Source organism: Balaenoptera physalus, assembly GCF_965194825.1.
Source record: "Balaenoptera physalus genome assembly, chromosome: 7".
NCBI lineage: Eukaryota > Metazoa > Chordata > Mammalia > Artiodactyla > Balaenopteridae > Balaenoptera > Balaenoptera physalus.
The window spans coordinates 113,828,737-113,846,722 of NC_138886.1; the positions used below are offsets into that span (position 1 = coordinate 113,828,737).

At 38.9% G+C, this 17,986-nt stretch overlaps 1 protein-coding gene and 1 long non-coding RNA gene across 5 annotated transcripts in view; one reads left to right on the forward strand and one right to left on the reverse strand.

Annotated features, from left to right (window-relative positions):
• The window catches only part of KIF13B (kinesin family member 13B), a 193,261-nt gene that overhangs the window by 24,773 nt on the left and 150,502 nt on the right, over positions 1 to 17,986 (reverse strand). For all 4 annotated transcript variants that reach the window (XM_082468815.1, XM_082468814.1, XM_082468813.1 and 1 more), the window contains 2 exons: positions 12,020 to 12,131; positions 4,246 to 4,379 (listed from right to left, as the gene is read on the reverse strand). In XM_082468815.1, the coding sequence (XP_082324941.1) occupies positions 4,246 to 4,379; positions 12,020 to 12,131 (246 nt within the window). The remainder of the gene's footprint in view (positions 1 to 4,245; positions 4,380 to 12,019; positions 12,132 to 17,986) is intronic.
• LOC309664101 overlaps positions 1 to 17,986 on the forward strand; it is a 29,569-nt gene that overhangs the window by 10,783 nt on the left and 800 nt on the right. The window lies entirely within an intron of this gene.

The window sequence follows — 17,986 nt, forward strand, 5'->3', positions numbered from 1 at the left end:
TTAGAGTGAAGATTACTATAAAAAATTGGGAAACACTAAAACAAATCTAGCCAATATAGCATTGCTCTTGTTGCTGTTATTTTGAAATTCCATGGACGCTAAAGTGCCCTAATTCCAAGGATGAAACATCATCTGGGTGATAGCAATTTAAAGCATATTTAAAGTGGTCCTAGTAAGGGAAACCTCTATATTGATACTGTCATTTTAAATTATAATTTACTTCTCTTAAAGCTTTAGCAGAGATAGTAAAAATGAGAACACAAGCATCTTTGATCAACTAAGTCCAAAATGATAAGCTCAAGCTTTTCCCTCCTTTAAGAACAGTTCTTTAGTGGAACTTGCATTAATCTAGGAAAGAAACTTCATAAATATGCCCGATATCTCAAATCCCCACTCAGATGTGATTCTCTCACCTCTGAACTATAACCACAGTCCTTTACACCACTCGATGACACTTGGTATGTTCAAACTATCTAATATTACAAGCTGTACAAATGCCAATGGTCAACCAACATATATTTTCCATTGACTATGCCCCTGCCCCGAAGAATTACATTCTAGAGTGGAGATAACCAATAAGCATATAAACATAACAATAACTCCCAATGAAAAGATTAAATATGGGAATACACTGCAATACGTATGGTAGAGGCTGCTGTTTTAGTTTGGTTGGTTCAGGCCACTCTAAACTCAGACATATTTGCTTTGAGTGGTCTTTCTTGACCATGATAGTAGCAGAGCAGTCTACTAGAGACCTAGTAGCCATGCAAAGACTTTGGGAGAGAGCAGTCCAAGTAGAAGGAAAAGCAAGTGCAAAAACTCTTGAGACCAAAAGGAGCTTCATGGTTCATGCGACAAACAACAACAACAAAAAGGCCAATATGGCTTAGCATGGTGAACAAAGAGTAAAATGAAGGGAATAGGGACTTCCCTGGTGGTGCAGTGGTTAAGAATCCACCTGCCAATGCAGGGGACATGGGTTCGAGCCCTGGTCCAGGAAGATCCCACATGTCGTGGAGCAACTAAGCCCGTTCGCCACAACTACTAAGCCTGTGCTCTAGAGCCCGTTCGCCACAACTACTGAAGCCCACGTGCCACAACTACTGAAGCCTGCGCACCTAGAGCCCATGCTCTGCAACAAGAGAAGCCACCGCAATGAGAAGCCCGCGCACCGCAACGAAGAGTAGCTCCCGGTCACCGCAACTAGAGAAAGCCTGCGCACAGCAACAAAGACCCAACACAGCCAAAAATAAATAAATAAAAAATAAATAGATAAAAATAAAATAAAATAAAGGGAATAAAGATTAAAAGTCAGGGGGCTAGATCACATAGGACACTGTAAACCACAGTAAGGAATAGGTTTTATTCAAATAGAAGCAGTGGAAGGTTTCAAGCCATGAACTCATGTAAGGCCTTGGGAGCTCACTCTGGCTTCTCTGTGAATGACAAGACTTTGTGAGGCAAAAAGTGTCAGCTAGACCAATTGATAGGCTGCTGCATAGTCAAGGCAAGAGACGATGGCATGGATGAGTGATGAGAAATGGAGATGGTGAGAAGTCACCGGATTGAAAGTGGTACACACAAAATTTTACTGATGGACTATTTATGAGGTGAAGCAACTAGGTGGACATTTGTGCTATACACGCTGAGATGGGCATGTATTTTGTAAGTATTTTGTGTGCTGAGAGTAGATGGACTTGGGAGCTAAAACCAGGAGTAATGCTTTGAACTTGTAAAATGTGAATGTCTAATGGATTTGTAAGTGGAAAAGCTGAACAGGTGGTTAGCTCCACGAGACCAGAGCTCAGGGGCAAAGCCTGGGCTGGAGATAGAAATGTGAGCATCGTCAATGCATAAAGAGTTAAAAGCCACAGAGCTGGATGAGGTTACCTGGGAGGGAGCTCTGGAACACCTGAGTATCAGCGGCTTGATGGAATAAAGGGTCCCAGAAAAGGTAACTGAGAAAGACTGAGCAGACAACAGAAGGGAAGCCAGGCAAAGAGCTCAGCACTAAAGCCCAGAGACAAAAATGTTTCCTGCACGATTGTCAAGTCAGATGAGGACTGAGAAGTGCAGGCAAGATGGAGCTCTGGTGACCTTGAGAAACGGTCCTTCAAGGGAGTGGGGATTTCACCAACCAAATGGAACAGTTCAGCTCCACCACTGAGCGTCTTTGTTAAGGCCACTTTTGTATTGACATTCTCATTTATTTATGAACTATGCAGCATTTGGGGCCGCTTTTTTGTAACATCTTTGTTCATATATGCTCAAAAAAAGTAAACTGAATGAACAAATATTACTTAAGATATCTTCAAAATATTTCAAGATTACCTCGCTTAAACTTGACATTACAAATTGCAATTATCCACCAATCACTAGATTTCTTTCTAAACCACTGCTGTTCCTCTCATATCCAGAGGAATCAATCACTCACTGGGAAAATAGTAAAAGAACTTATGGTAGCAGGTGATTTGACTTGCTACGTCAAAAGCTTAAAGTAGCTTATAATTGTAACAATGGTAGTCTGATTCAATGACTTCTAATACCATTCCAATTTCCTTTAACTTACGTAACTCTGTCTTCACCAAACAGCAATTGAAAAACAGTGGATATCAAAATTTAGGGCTTCCCTGGTGGCGCAGCGGTTAAGAATCCGCCTGCCAATGCAGGGGACACGGGTTTGAGCCCTGGTCTGGGAGGATCCCACATGCCGCGGAGCAACTAAGCCCGTGAGCCACAACTACTGAGCCTGCGCGTCTGGAGCCTGTGCTCCGCAACAGGAGAGGCCGCAACAGTGAGAGGCCCGCGCACCGCGATGAAGAGTGGCCCCCACTCGCCGCAACTGGAGAAAGCCCTAGCACAGAAACGAAGACCCAACACAGCCATAAATAAATAAATAAATAAATTTATAAAAAACAAAAAAAAACTTTAATGTGAATAAGAATCACCTTGGGTGCTTATAAATGCAGATTATTAGATGCCCCAAGGTGAGGTATGAGTTATACTTTTTTAAGGTCGGGCTGTATTTTTTTTAAAGTTACCTTTTTAAAAAGCTACCATGGAAATTCTGGCACAAACAGTAAATGAATCATACTTTGTGAAACAACGATGTAGCAGTTTAGCACAGAATAACGTATGCTATAACGAACCCTTGGCAAAATCTTTTTTGCCTACCCTCACCCCCACCAAACATTAGACTTGCTATTTCTTTTAAGCTCTCGCCATCTCAGATTCATTTTGATAACTGTCAAGCACCCGTTAGTGCCCGGTTAAATTTAAACATTTCCAAAAATCTCGATGTTTAATTTTTTTCATACAATATGTGTGCATCTATGCTGATATATATGCTCATATAATCCTAGATTGAAAAAACTATGTATCTGCACAGCAACCTTACAAAACTAATACCATCCCCCTTGAATATGCACTCATAAACTTAGAAAAGTCTTTTAAATAGTTAAGGTCTCAGGCAAGGACTCACCTACATTTCTGCAACTTGAATGTTTAAGTGAATGTGGAGAAGCTGATGTCAAAAGACCTATTTCAACAACTGAACTTGCACTGTATGTGTTTTTGAATGAGTATAAATAAATCCTCATTTATCATTTTCTGCTGAATTCACACCTATATGAGGCTAAAAATTGCATTTCCAACGGGCTTCCCATGCACCATCACACAAGAGCAGCTTCCTGATTATTTGGAAAACCCTTTAACATCTTCTCTAAAACTTCTTCTGAGGCCGGGTAGAGAGTTTTAATAAAAAGGGGAAATAAGACAAGTGATCACTTTTAATATTTCAGTGAAAGAACAGGTAAACCACAGTAGAGGAAAAAAGAGGTTGAGCAGCAAGGACAGAAATGATGTAAAACTGTGTGAAATAAGAAACGAAATCAAGAATTAAAAATAGAATTACATTTTCTGTTTGGCAATACGCAAACAACACTAAGTGCACTTCATAAATTTCACTACTGTTGCTCTAAGTGATATGACCATAAATCACATTAGTAGCGTACATGGCATTTTTTAAAAGCAAAAAGGACTGAGAGCGTCAATGCGTTCAAACAGCTCTGTTGCCTCCGACGAGAGTGGAAGAGAAATTATCAGAGCTTTTACCAGGTCTGGAAGCCCAGCGCTGACGCCCCCGGTGCTGCCGCCCTCTCCTTCCGGCTTCAGCGCGGCGCAGAGCATCACTGCGCCAGCCGCCTATTAGGAGCGCGTGCACTGCTGCTTTCGTGACTCTTTTACCTGATGTGTGAGGGGAGATGGCTGCTTGCCCCTCTTCTCGTCGCGGACGGGGAAGAGAGACTTCAGCAGCTTCGGCATCTGCGGCACGAAGGATCTCACTGGACTCAAGTAGGAGGCTGCTAGGTTACTGAGTCCTGCCAAAAAAATATTGAAAGGAAAAGAGATAAGGCAAAAACAATTACAGAGACATCTTCCTTACTGTAAATTGGCCACATACGCTTTGTAAGCAAATCTAACAATATAAATCAAAAAACGTATCCTTAAAAAAATTAATATTAAAAAACATGCTCTTATTATAGTTACCCTCAAACCCAATGGTGTTTCCTTTTCCAATTAAGTAGCAGCAATTGGAGTACTTCTAAAATGCTCTAATGTCCATCGTTCCTATTAAATCCGAAGGGTAATCCAACCCCGGGCCTTGTCATAACTGGTCAAGTACTACAGGGTTGGCCAAAAAGTGCCTTCGGTTTTTAAGTAAAAATAAAAGACACATTTTTCATTTTCACCAAGAACTTTATCGAACAATGCATTCACACTTTTGTTCCCCTACCTTCTGCCATTTTTCAGGCAACTTCATAATTCCATCTTCCCAAAACTTTTTTTTAAATTTATTTTTGGCTGCGTTGGGTCTTCGTTGCTAGGCGTGGGCTTTTCTCTAGTTGCAGAGAGCAGAGGCTACTCTTCGTTGCTGTGCGCAGGCTTCTCATTGCGGTGGCTTCTCTTGTTGCAGAGCACGGTCTCTAGGCGCACGGGCTTCAGTAGTTGTGGCTCACAGGCTCTACAGCGCAGGATCAGTAGTTGTAGCACACGGGCTTAGTTGCTCCGCGGCATGTGGGATCTTCCTGGACCAGGGCTCGAACCCGTGTCCGCTGCATTGGCAGGCGGATTCTTAACCACTGCGCCACCAGGGAAGCCCCCAAAACTTTTTATCTTTTTAAGCAAAGAACTGTTCAAGATGCCTTTTACATTCTTCCAGGGAACTGAAATTTTTTCCATTAAGAGAATTTTGTAAAGACCGAAATAAATGGAAATCCAAAGGTGCAACATCTGGTGAATACAGCAAATGAATCAGAACTTCCCAGCCAAGCTGTAACAGTTTTTGCCTGGTCATCAGAGAAACATGCAGTTTTGCGTTATCCTGAAGGAAGATTTTGCATTTACTGTTGATTAATTCTGATGCTTTTCATCGAGTGCTGCTTTCAGTTGGTCTAACTGGGAGCAGTATTTGTTAGAATTAATCGTTTGGTTTTCTGGAAGGAGCTCATAATAGAGGACTCCCTTCCAATCCCACCATATACACAACATCACCTCCTTTGGATGAAAACCAGCCTTTGGTGTGTTTGGCGGTGGTTTATTTCACTTGCCCCACAATCTCTTCCGTGCCACATTATTGTACAGTACCCACTTCTCTTCACCTGTCACAATTTGTTTTAAAAACAGAACGTTTTCACTACTTTTAAGTAGAGAATCACATGTGGAAATATAGTCAAGAAGGGTTTTTTTCCCGCTTAACTTACGTGGAACCCAAACATCAAAGCGATTAACATAACCAAGCTGATGCGAATGACTTTCAACCTTGATTTGGATATTTTGAGTATGTCGGCTATCTTCCGCATGGTATAACACTGATTGTTCTCAATTAATGTCTCGATTTGATCGCTGTCAACTTCAACTGGTCTACCCGACCACAGAGCATCGTCCAGCAAGGATTCGCCAACACGAATCCTCGCAAACCACTTTTGACATGTTCGATCAGTCACAGCACCTTCTCCATACACTGCCCAAATCTGTTTTTGCGTTTCAGTTGCGTTTTTACCTTTCTTGAAATAATAAAGCATAATATGCCGAAAATGTTGCTTTTTTTCTTCCATCTTCAGTATTAAAATGGCTACACAAAAACTCACCAATTTTGATAAGTCTTTTTTTAAATGCACGCTGATATGACAGCTGTCACAATACAATCTAACAAAATTGTTTCGAATGAAGTTAAAGACAACTAACTGCTACTACAGCCACCTTACAGAAAAAAAACCAAATGAACCTTTTGGCCAACCCAGTAACTTCTGCCCTAGAATAAAATGGGGCTTTTCATTTTTAAATCACATAGCCAATGACACACTCGAATAGCTCTCCATCCAGACTTTAACCTCTTTAAAGTCAGGGACCATATCTTATTCAACTTTAATTTTTCATGCTGTTTACTGAATGAAGATGATGAAACTGACCTTTCAGGAAGACAGTGGTGTTTGAGTTGTTTTCACAAGAGAGGGACAAGTGCCCTGAACCAACCTGGTTCTTACCTGCTCTTAATTACCAAAGGCTGGGGTCAGACGTGCAGATAACGCCTATGATATTAGGAGACTTACTAACGCTTTATTCTTTATAATTCTTTATCCTTAGTGAATAAAACTAAGTTTTCAAGAAAAACTAATCCAAGTCATATGTGACTTAAAAATTGTACCCTAATTAACACTTTAAAAAGAAGAAGCCAGTCAACTTGAGGCATCTGTATATGAGGCTGCCTGAAGAGAAGCACATGACCATCCCCCACCTCTACTCCACGCTGGACCAAGACGATGCAAGTTCATTGGCAATACAGATGGTGCACGGACCTGCATGGTTAAGGTTTTACCTTTTCCATAAAGGACTATTAACTCTAAGTAAACTATGAAAAGTTACAGAAGGATATTTTGTAATCATGAGCTCAATCATTAAAAAAATACAGCAAAGAGAAAGCTATTTGCCAAGAGATATGTCAAAAGCAAAAATAGGGATGAGAGAAACAAAAAAGAGGAGACAAGGGAATTCCCTGGAGGTCCAGTGGTTAGGACTCCATGCTTTCACTGCTAAGGGCCCCGGGTTCAATCCCTGGTCAGGGAACTAGGATCCTGCAAGCCTCACGGCATGGCCACCAAAAAAAAAAAAAAAAGAAAAAGAAAAAAGAGGAGACAAACAAAAAGTTTAAGATGAATAAAGAGCTAGAAGATATAATCATCTAAATGCTAAGAAAAAAAATTAGGAATAATCTAAAGTTTTACATGCAGTTAAACTAACATTCTAGAGTGAGGATGACCTCTAATTAAATAAATATCTAGCCAATAATCAGCTAAAGGCTGCATCTATCACAGAAAGAGAGATAATCAGACATGATGTGTCTCCTAAGGGAAGTACATAAAACTACCCATTCATTTACCCTACCTTCCGTCCCTCCCTCAAATTAGCCTGAATCTGACCGAGGCTGTAGATCTAACCACCAATTTACAGGAAATACACGGGACAGAGAATCATGTTTAAATAACCTGGTGAGGATGTCACCAGTAAAAATAAAAATGTACAGCGTCTATGTACAAAACCTGGTCTCTTCAACAAATACAATGCAACAGGGAAAAAAGATGAAGAGGAGCATATAGACTAAACAGACTTAAGACATGTATCAACTAATCACAATGTGTGAACCTTACTTGGATTTTCATTCAAAATAACTACGAGATATTCTTCATCCAATTGGGGAAATCTCAACACTGACTAGATGTTTAATGATATTTTGGAATTATTTTTCATTTTTCTTAGGAATGAAATGTTACTGTGGGTATTACTTTAGAAATACATGTACAAATATTTACAGATGAGATAATATCTGAGATTTGCTTCAAAGTCATTCTGAGAGGGTGTGGGGACGTAGTGGGAGCACAGATAAGTAAGCCTGGTGATGCACTGATCGTTCTGAAATCAGCATGGGGCACTCGAGGGCACATCATGATGCTCTTTCTACTTTGTATGTCTGATATTTTCCACAGTAAAAGGATTCTTCAAAGTGAGAGCAAAATAAAAACTTTAACATACAAAAGAAACAGTCTGTCACTAAAAGAAAGATGATTGCTAAAAGCACTAATGATGGATATATAGCCACTGAAAAAGAAACTAAACTCAGAAGCGTGGAATGAGGAGCAGGAAGCAATGATGAGCGGAGCAAAGTGGTAAATATGTAGATCAAGTAAACACTGATTAGAATTTTTTTCTTTAATTTACAGAATTTTAAAACAAGGTAGTAGTCTATGACCAAGTAATTTCACCCTAGGTATTTACTCAACAGAACTGTTACAAAAAGACCTATACAAGAACAAGCTTTAGTCACAGTAGCCAAAAAAATGGAAATCAACCAAATGTCCATAAACAGGAGAACTGGTTAAAAACTGATAAAATTCCACTGAGATAGTGAAATATCTCTCAGCAACAAAAAAGAATAAATTACTGATACATGCAATGGTATGGATGACTTGAACAGATAGGCTGAGCAAAAGAAGCCCAACACAAAAAGAGCACATACTATATGATTCCATTTAAATGAAACCATAGAACAGGCAAAACTAATCTGAAATCAGAACACTGATGGAGTGTGGGGAGTAACCGCTGTCATATAAATCTTCTACAGCTCGACTGGGGTATAAGTTACACGAGTAAATAAATTTGTCAAAACTCATTAAATATGACCCATAGTCTAGAAAAAAGCAGTCAGAAAAAGACCAGGAGATTGGTCATGATGCTGGAGTTAGCAGGTAAGAAGTTTAAAAGCAGTTTTTATACACAGGTCCAAGGATGTAAAAAAGGATATGGTCTTAACAAATATACAGGTAGGAAAGAAATATCAGCAGAGAAATTAAAACTATTAAAAAAAGAAGCAAAAAGATATTCTAGAACTAAAAAGAATAACTGAAATTTAAAAATTCTTGGATGTGCTTAACAAAAGACTAGAAATGGCAGTAGAAATTATCCAATCAGAAGAAACAAGAATAAGATAAAAAGATGAAAAATTAAAATCAAAATAGAATAGAGCTTCTGTGACCCATAGGGAAATATTAAGCAATATAACAGGTGTGCAATTAGATTCTCAGCAGGAGTAGAGAGAAAAGGGCAGGGGAAAAATGTAATTAACTAATAGCTGAACATTTCCCAAAATTGTTGGAAAAATCTCAATGTATAGACCCAAGAACATCGGTGAAACCCAAGCAAGATAAACACTAAGAAAACTATACCTGGGCTTCCCTGGTGGCATAGTGGTTGAGAATCTGCCTGCCAATGCAGGGGACACGGGTTCGAGCCCTGGTCTGGGAAGATCCCACATGCCGCGGAGCGACTAAGCCCGTGAGCCACAATTGCTGAGCCTGCGCGTCTGGAGCCTGTGCTCCGCAACGGGAGAGGCCACGATAGTGAGAGGCCTGCGCACCGCGATGAAGAGTGGCCCCCACTTGCCGCAACTAGAGAAAGCCCTCACACAGAAACGAAGACCCAACACAGCCATAAATAAATAAATAAATAAAATTTAAAAAAAAACCTATATCTAAGCACATCACTGCCCAACTTGCTAAGAAGAAAAATAAAGAGAAAAATTGGAAAGCAAACAACATACACAAAGATATACTACATGTAGTGGGAAAGTGACACAAATGATGGCTGAATTCTCATCAGAAAAGAAGTGTAAAAGATAATGCAGTGTCTTTGAAGAGCTAAAAGAAAACAAGCTATCAACTCAGAATTCTCTATCTAGTGAAAATATCCTTTGAAGAAAAAAGTGAAATAAAGATATTCTCAAAAGGGGAGACCCTTCTTCTCAAGGAAAACTGCACAATAAGAAATAATACAGGATATTCTTCAGGCTAAAGAGAAATAATATCAGATGAATATATGATCTTCAGGAAGGAGTAGATAGTGACAGAAATAATAAATATGAAGGAAAATATAAAAGATTATCTATAGTTTCTTAATTTCCTTAAAAGACAAATAGCTGTTTTAAAGCAAAAAAAAAAAAAAAAAACAACCACTGTAAAATGGGTTCACAACACCTATAAAAGCAAAAGATACAACAATAATACAAAATAAGAGGGGTGGGGGAACAGGTAAATGGAATTACACTGTTGCAAGATTCTTATATTTGTGCAGTGGGAAGTGGTAATTATTAATTCTAAGTAGACTGTGGTAAAATTAAAGATACCTACTAGAATCCTTTAACAAAGACATTAATAAATAAATACAGGTATACTAAAAAGCCAAAGAAAAAATAAAATACTGCAAAATATTTTTCAATTAAACCAAAAGAAAACAAAAAAGATTACAGAGGAAAAAATAAATAAATAGGCCAAACAGAAACCAACAGCAACATGGCAGACATAACAATAATAATATTAGATGTAAAAGAACTAAACATGCCAATTAAAAGGCAGAAATTGTCAGACTAGATTAAAAAAAAACAAAAAACACTAAACCTAAATATGCTGTCTATAAGATAATCACTCTTAAAGATAAATATAGGCTAAAATTTTAAAGACTGAGGCAAAGATACAGCATGCAAGCAATATGCAAAAGAAAGTTGGTGTGGCTATACTAATACCAAGCAAGACAGATTTCAAAGTAAGAGTATTACCAGAGAGATAAAGGGACATTTCATAATAAGAAACATCACTATGTCAGCAAAAAATAACAATCCCAATGTGTTATACCCAGTAACAGAGTTTCTAAATGAATCATGCAAAAACTGTTATAATTAAAGGTAAAAATAGACAATTTCACAATCATTATTTAGAGATTCAACACCTTCTCTCAACAACCGACAGAACAAATATGAGGGGAAAAAAATCAGTAAAGATACAGCAGGTTTGAACAAGGTTAACCACCTTGACCTAATTGATATATACAGAACACTGTGCCCAAAACAGAACAGACCTTTTCAAATACACACAGAATGTTCACTAAGATAGAATAGTCTCAAAACATTTAAAAAGATTGAAATTTTGAAGAGCCTGTTCTCTGCTCATAATGAAATTAAATAAGAAATCAATAATAATAATACACCCCCAAGATATATGAAAATGAATTAATATGCTACCCAATAACCCAGGGGTCGAAGAATAAATCAGAGAGAAATTAGAATATCTGGAAACAGAATGATAAAAAAAAAACATCGTGCCAAATTTTGTGAAATGCAGAAAGAAATAACAATCAATGAAACAGAAAATAAAACCAAATTTGGCTCTGTGGGAAGACTAAAGAAAACTGACAAACCAGTCTCAAAAAACAGAAAGAAAACAAAAATTATCTATTTAGAATAAAAAGAATGAACATAACAACAGATCCTATAAACATTAAAAGATCAATAAAGGAACACTGTAACATTTATGGAAATAAATTTAATAATTTTGGTGAAATAGAAATTTCCCTAAAAAACATAATTTATGAAAACTTATAAAGAAATATAAAAAGTTAACTTTATAATAAAGAAATTGAAGTCATAATCTAAAATCTTCCCATAGAGAAAATTCCAGGCCCAGAGAGTGTCACTGGTGAATCTTGTCAAACATTTAAGGAATTAGTAATACCAAGTTCACATAAACTCAGGAAAAAAAGATGAGGAAATTTTTCTCAAGTCACTTTATGAAACCAATGTAATCATGATACCAAAACCTAACAAAGACAATGTTATGAAAAAGGTACATATATTCATCATAGAACATATGCACAAAAACTCTAAACAAAATATTAGCAAACAGAATCAAACAAATATAAAGGACAACACATCATGATCAAGTGGTATTTCTCACAGGAATGCAAGATTCAACATTCAAAACAATGTGACTCAACATGTTATGATAAGGAGGGGAAAAATTCAGACAGGCATTAACTAGTAGGACAGTGGTTACCTGGTAGGAAATCCTGATTTAAACTACTTCTGAAAGATGCTCAAATTTCATGACAGTGATTGAAAAATGAAAATATAACTTACCTGGATCAGGAGAATGGTTATTTTGGGGACAACCAGGGGGAGATGGTGCAGCCGGAGTGATTGCTCTAGAAACGGCAGTCTGCGATACATCCTGTTGACTTTCCCACCGGCCCTATTAAGGACAAAATCGGGAATTTTGATTCATATCAATTAACAAAAAAATCTAAAGATACTGAAGAGAAATCTGTTACACATTACTAAAGCTTTATTCTTGTTATAAGACATGATAAATCTTATTACTTAAGTACTCTTCCTCTTGTACTTTTCCTCTTCCTTATAGAATTGATCGCCCTAATAATACCACCTCACATTTGGGTATCCCCTATGATTAGTGATGTTGAGCATCTTTTCATGTGCTTATTGGCCACTCATATATTTGTATATTGGAGAAATGTTTGTTCATATTTTCTGCCCATTTTGTCCAAATGGCTAAACATTTGCCTAAGGCAGGACTGAAGCCAAATGCAGAATGAACTTCTAGGATAAAGATAGTCTGAAGTTTTGTTTTTTTTAAAAAAGCATTTCTATTTTATTAAAAATTTTAGGTGTCAAAATTCAAGAGGTTGACAGTATAGTACAGCAATAGCAATTTCTCATGCTGTCGGTGGTTTTCCTGTACCTGCAGTCGCTCCACTGCACACCTGTGAACACTGGTGTTCATTTCCCACTGGGCTAGGGACGGGGCAAGGTGGTCATGTCTGCCAACGCAAAGACCTGTGCCAGCGACGGTGCACCTTCCTCCCTCACAGCAGCTCTTGAAGGTAGAGACTTACCTTCTTTGCGTCTCCTAGACTTGAGGACTTGGTCAATCTGTGAGATGATGCAATGTCATTGACAAAATCACATGAACTAAACCTTGGTTTACTGCTTACTACAATTTACAGCCTCCTAATATTCTTTCCCCTATATCATGCTGCTTCTCACAAAACAGGGATTTAGTAAGACATTCCTTTTGAAATCCTCCCTTCCGCTCTGCTCCTTAGGCCCTCTCTGCTCTTGTGCCTCAAGATACCCTCTTTCACTTCAGATTCTCGACTGAAACCTAGGAACAACCCTAATACAGTCAGGCATCTTCTCCTCCGCCACATACCATTCATGAAAGTAAAAACTCTAGAACAGCATATCACCAAACCTCTCATTTTTTTTTAACAGATATTAAAGATCAGTTCCAGTTAAGCCTAAACCAAGTAGTCACAAGTTGCCAATAAGGGTAGTCTCTGAATTAACAAGTCTGACTGTGCTTTCAACTTGTCTTGTAAATTCCCATTAAAGAGATTTCACTGCATAATACAAGAACAATGCGCCCATCAGGTGATGGATTAGTTTACCTGTCTAGAACTTGAGCCATAAAAATGGTGATAGCACCAAAACACTTTGAACATCAGTCCCATCCAGTAAAGAAATAAACGCCAACCCATGCTACCAGTATAAAAACCAGTAATGAAGATGAGACACAACTCTTTTAAATGCTGTACGTTCTCTTTTGGTCCTCTGATAATCACTCTGACTTCTTTTTCACCAGAGTGCAAAAAATGGTATTTTATACTAGTTATACTGTATATTAGTTTATACAGATGAGTGACCCTGATGATCAACTTGAGTCCTCATTAGTAATCGCCTGCAAAGTAAGTTCTTTGCTGCTCCTGAAGGTGGATGGGGGAAGAAAGCCCTCTTAGGTTGCCAACATGTACTGGAAATCTATCTGCTTTTAGCAGCAACCTAAGTACTGATCATAAAATCGATAAGCCCTAAGTGATCTGGATCCTGTTTATCTTACAGAAGGCCATTTTCCCTAGGAACTCTCTCAGCACTTGATATTTTAACAAGTGGTATGATGCTCAACAGTAGGAAGCTAGGAAGCAAAAGAGACATGAAGAGATGATGAGGGAAATGAACTATGAACATGTCACTGTAGGAGCATTTGTGTTACTATGAATCACACACTGATTTACATACTTTAATGTTTCATTAACGTTTTTTGCATTTAAATTTAATTACCTGTCTGGGAAGCTGCAGCTTTGTGTACTCTGGGACATCACCACCAGGTGACGGGACAATGAAGTCAACACTCTACTGAGCTGCTCAGAGGAAGAAAAGTCTCACGCTTTCTTTACAGGGTTTAAGCTCATGCAAGGTTGTTCTGAAGACAACATACTTAATTTCAGAATAAATCTGTTTTCATACTTTACATTTTTCTTCCTTGTTGGGCAGCTGACATAGTGGGACTCTGTCCCTTAGGAAAACTAAGCAGCTGATTTGGAGACAGCACCTCAGCCACTTGGTGTGGTCCAGTGACAAATAATGTAGATGTCACCTCTTCCCCAAGGCACACTCAGGGCTCTGCTAGCTTCCTGGGTACTTTTTACCAGCTGGAACTCCCACACACAATGCTACTCCCAAATCTGAATGGAGGCAATAACTCTTACTGTCTCATATATTCGAATATCTCAAGTGAAAACATTTGAAAGGATGCACACAGTACTTACACAGAGCCTTAGCCATATTGTTAGCCCCATCAGAGAATGAAAAACGGAGACACATTTCATCCATCTCCCTTAACCGCCATCTTAACCTTGAGGAATCTCACAGTCTCGCCAACCAGAGACGGGGACACAGAGTGTCTCAAATCGCTCTGGGACAGAACAGGCTCTGCTTCCAAGGGAACAACAAATTTGGATGATAAACTGGGTACAACACTCCTCCCTCCTCTTTCTGACACCTGCAGATCTCTGGAGAAACACTCCACTGAAATCATTCACTATATTCTTTCTCTCTGGCTGTACATATCCATTCTCTTGCCAGGAGTGGCATCTGTGGTCCGGGGTCTAGCAACACACACTGCCACCCAGGGACAAGGCAATTAGTGTCTCTCCAATACATTTCACATGCCTGGCTGGTCCAGGGTTATTCTCCCTTTACTGAAATGTTGGGGAAGAAAAAAGGAAGCATCCCAGTTAAAGGTACTTCAGAGGGAGATCAACTCAGGACAGTGAATAAAAAGGACTTGGCCAGACACTGGACCTTTCTGCTTTCTTATGAGCTCAGCTCTCAAAGTCAAAGAGTATGGCATTTTTTTTTTAAACTTCTACCACAGTAATCTATGCTCCACTACTGAAATCTGGAAAGATCAATCTGTGATGTTTCTGACATTTTTCATGTCTATCAACCTTCAGAATCAGCCACAATGGGACATCCCTGGTGGCGCAGTGGTTAAGAATCTGTCTGCCAATGCAGGGGACACGGGTTCGAGCCCTGGTCCGGGAAGATCCCACATGCCGTGGAGCAACTAAGCCCGTGTGCCACAACTACTGAGCCCGCACTATAGAGCCCACGAGCCACAACTACTGAGCCCACGAGCCACAACTACTGAAGCCCCCGCGCCTAGAGCCCGTGCTCCGCAACGAGAAGCCACCGAAATGAGAAGCCCGCGCACCGCAATGAAGAGTAGCCCCCACTCGCCACAACTAGAGAAAGCCCTCTAGGTGGTCACAAAGCACGGAGCTGATCTCCCTGTGCTACGCAGCTGCTTCCCACTAGCTATTTTACATTTGGTAGTATAAATAAGTCCATACCACTCTCTCACGTTGTCCCAGCTTACCCTTGCCCCTCCCCGTGTCCGCAAGTCCATTCTCTATGTCTGCATCTTTATTCCTGTCCTGCCCCTAGGTTCTTCAGAATCCTTTTTTTTTTTTTTTTTTAGATTCCATATATATGTGTTAGCATACGGTATTTGTTTTTCTCTTTCTGACTTATTTCACCCTGTATGACAGACTCTAGGTCCATCCACCTCACTACAAATAACTCAATTTCGTTTCTTTTTATGGCTGAGTAATATTCCATTGTATATATGTGCCACATCTTCTTTATCCATTCATCTGTCGATGGACACTATGCTTAAAGGCAAAACCCAACAGGGAAAAACACAGCACGCTCTCAGCTGACTTGAGGACCTGACTGGTCCCCCTTGGGCACCTCCTGTTTTCCTGTTACCGCTCTCCAGACAGACACAAATGCTCTGGGTATTCCGTAAAGAGGTCTGGTTTTGATCAGGAAAGTGACAAAGAGGTAAATAAAGAGAAGCACCAGTGACATTCCAGGTCCAAAGGTGGCTTCTCATACAGCTAAAGAAGAGGTGACTCATATTTGGTACCAGCCTTAACTAGTGCCACACTACATAGTTGCAGTTTTCAGGAAGGTGATGGAGCCAAAGCACACAATTCAGTTTTGTTAACTGAATATTCATTTAGGCTTTTGGCTACTTTTAATTGCATCAAAAACCCCAATCAGAAGCTGACAAACATCTTACTAACTTACTTAAAAATACATAATTCCATTTAAAATGTCTTTAAGTAATACCAGTATTTTTTGTTGACAGAGTTCCTTGGATTGCAAAAGATCTCAATGCACAGCCACTGTTTATTTAAATGGAAAAATAATCTGCTGAAATTAATTCTGCACCTAAATATGAGTCTAATCTGGTAGACTGGTCACAAAAAGTTTGCTAAGTTTTCATTATACCTATACAAAAACTACCTTACAATAATGATGAAATAGCCAGTAACAGTAAATAACAACATCACTGCAATTAGGAATATTTTATATTCTTGATTGAAAAGCTTTTCAAGAGTGATTTCTTTTAGGCCATAAGGTGAAATTAAAAGTTAAGAGTAGTTAATAAAATTCAATTTATCTTTTTAAGATTAATTAGCTCATCAGTTGCATCTTGGTGGAGCTCAGTAAACAATTCCAACTTTAATATGTAGCGAGCGTCAATAAATAAGGGCATGCAAAACGTGGCTGGCCGAATTCCAAGTATTATAGGCCAAAGTGTGGCACTGTTTTAGTACCTCACCACTTGCTCTCACCTCCCCAAGAGCCCTAATCCTATCACACTCTCTGCTCCTGCCTCCCGGACACACCTTTTAGAGTTACTTTTCTCCCGACTGACTGATCTTTGCCATGACATTAACGGAAAACTAGTAGGGAAAGGCAGACTTGAAGTTAACTCCGTGGCCTCTCCCTGCTTCTAAACCTGAACGTTCTGATATTAGGTGGGGAAGGACACAGCACATCAGATTCTCTGGTCTGTAACTCTGATTTCATAATCAAGAAAGAGGGATAGACACATAGATAATGGAACAGAGAACCCAGAAACAGGCCCGCATGAGTTTGCAAGGTAGATGTAACTAATGTGATTATAATTTTCAATGTTTTCAAAATACAGTTTCTAGCGTTTTAAGCATCGATTCCATGTTAAAATTATATTTCCGACTCAACTTCCCTGTACGTTAAATACTTTCATGCAAGGAAGCCAAGGTGGTCCCACTGAGCAAAGTTCTGTGGCGTTGAAGGAAGGCCCAAGGCACTTTTGCTGTCTTCTTTGCTTCTCTCCCCCATCCCATGCTTGAGAAAAGGACACCTTACAAGTTCTCAAACATTTACTGTATCATTTGCTTAATTAATGAATTAACTCCAACTCTTCACATTCCGGAGCCTTCTACATTCCATCAGATGCCTTCGTTCCTGGTCTCTTCTGACAGATATTTTCATAGCCCAGGTAACAAGGAATATTTGAGAGGAACTGTATATACTGATTACCAAAGTTATTTTTACCAAAGGGTAAGAGCCAAAAACTTAGTACAGTGTCAAATTTAGTCGTCTTATAAAAACTACATTTAAAAATGCATTCTTATTCTCAAGGTAAAAGCAAGCATGTTTTAGATAGTAGGATAATACTTGTATTCCACTCATTAGGAAAAACCTAATGGATTAATTACCTCTCCCTGGATCTCTGAAAACTGCAAAATGAAGGACGTCTCCAAAAGAAAAGAAAAAAAACAACATGAGTCTTTGAGATTATCCAGAACAATTTCTTTAGTAATCTCTCCTTGAGGATTTTATGCAAAAATTGTTACAGATAAAGCAACTGAAGACCTTCTCAAACCACTGCTTACTAGAGAATAAAAT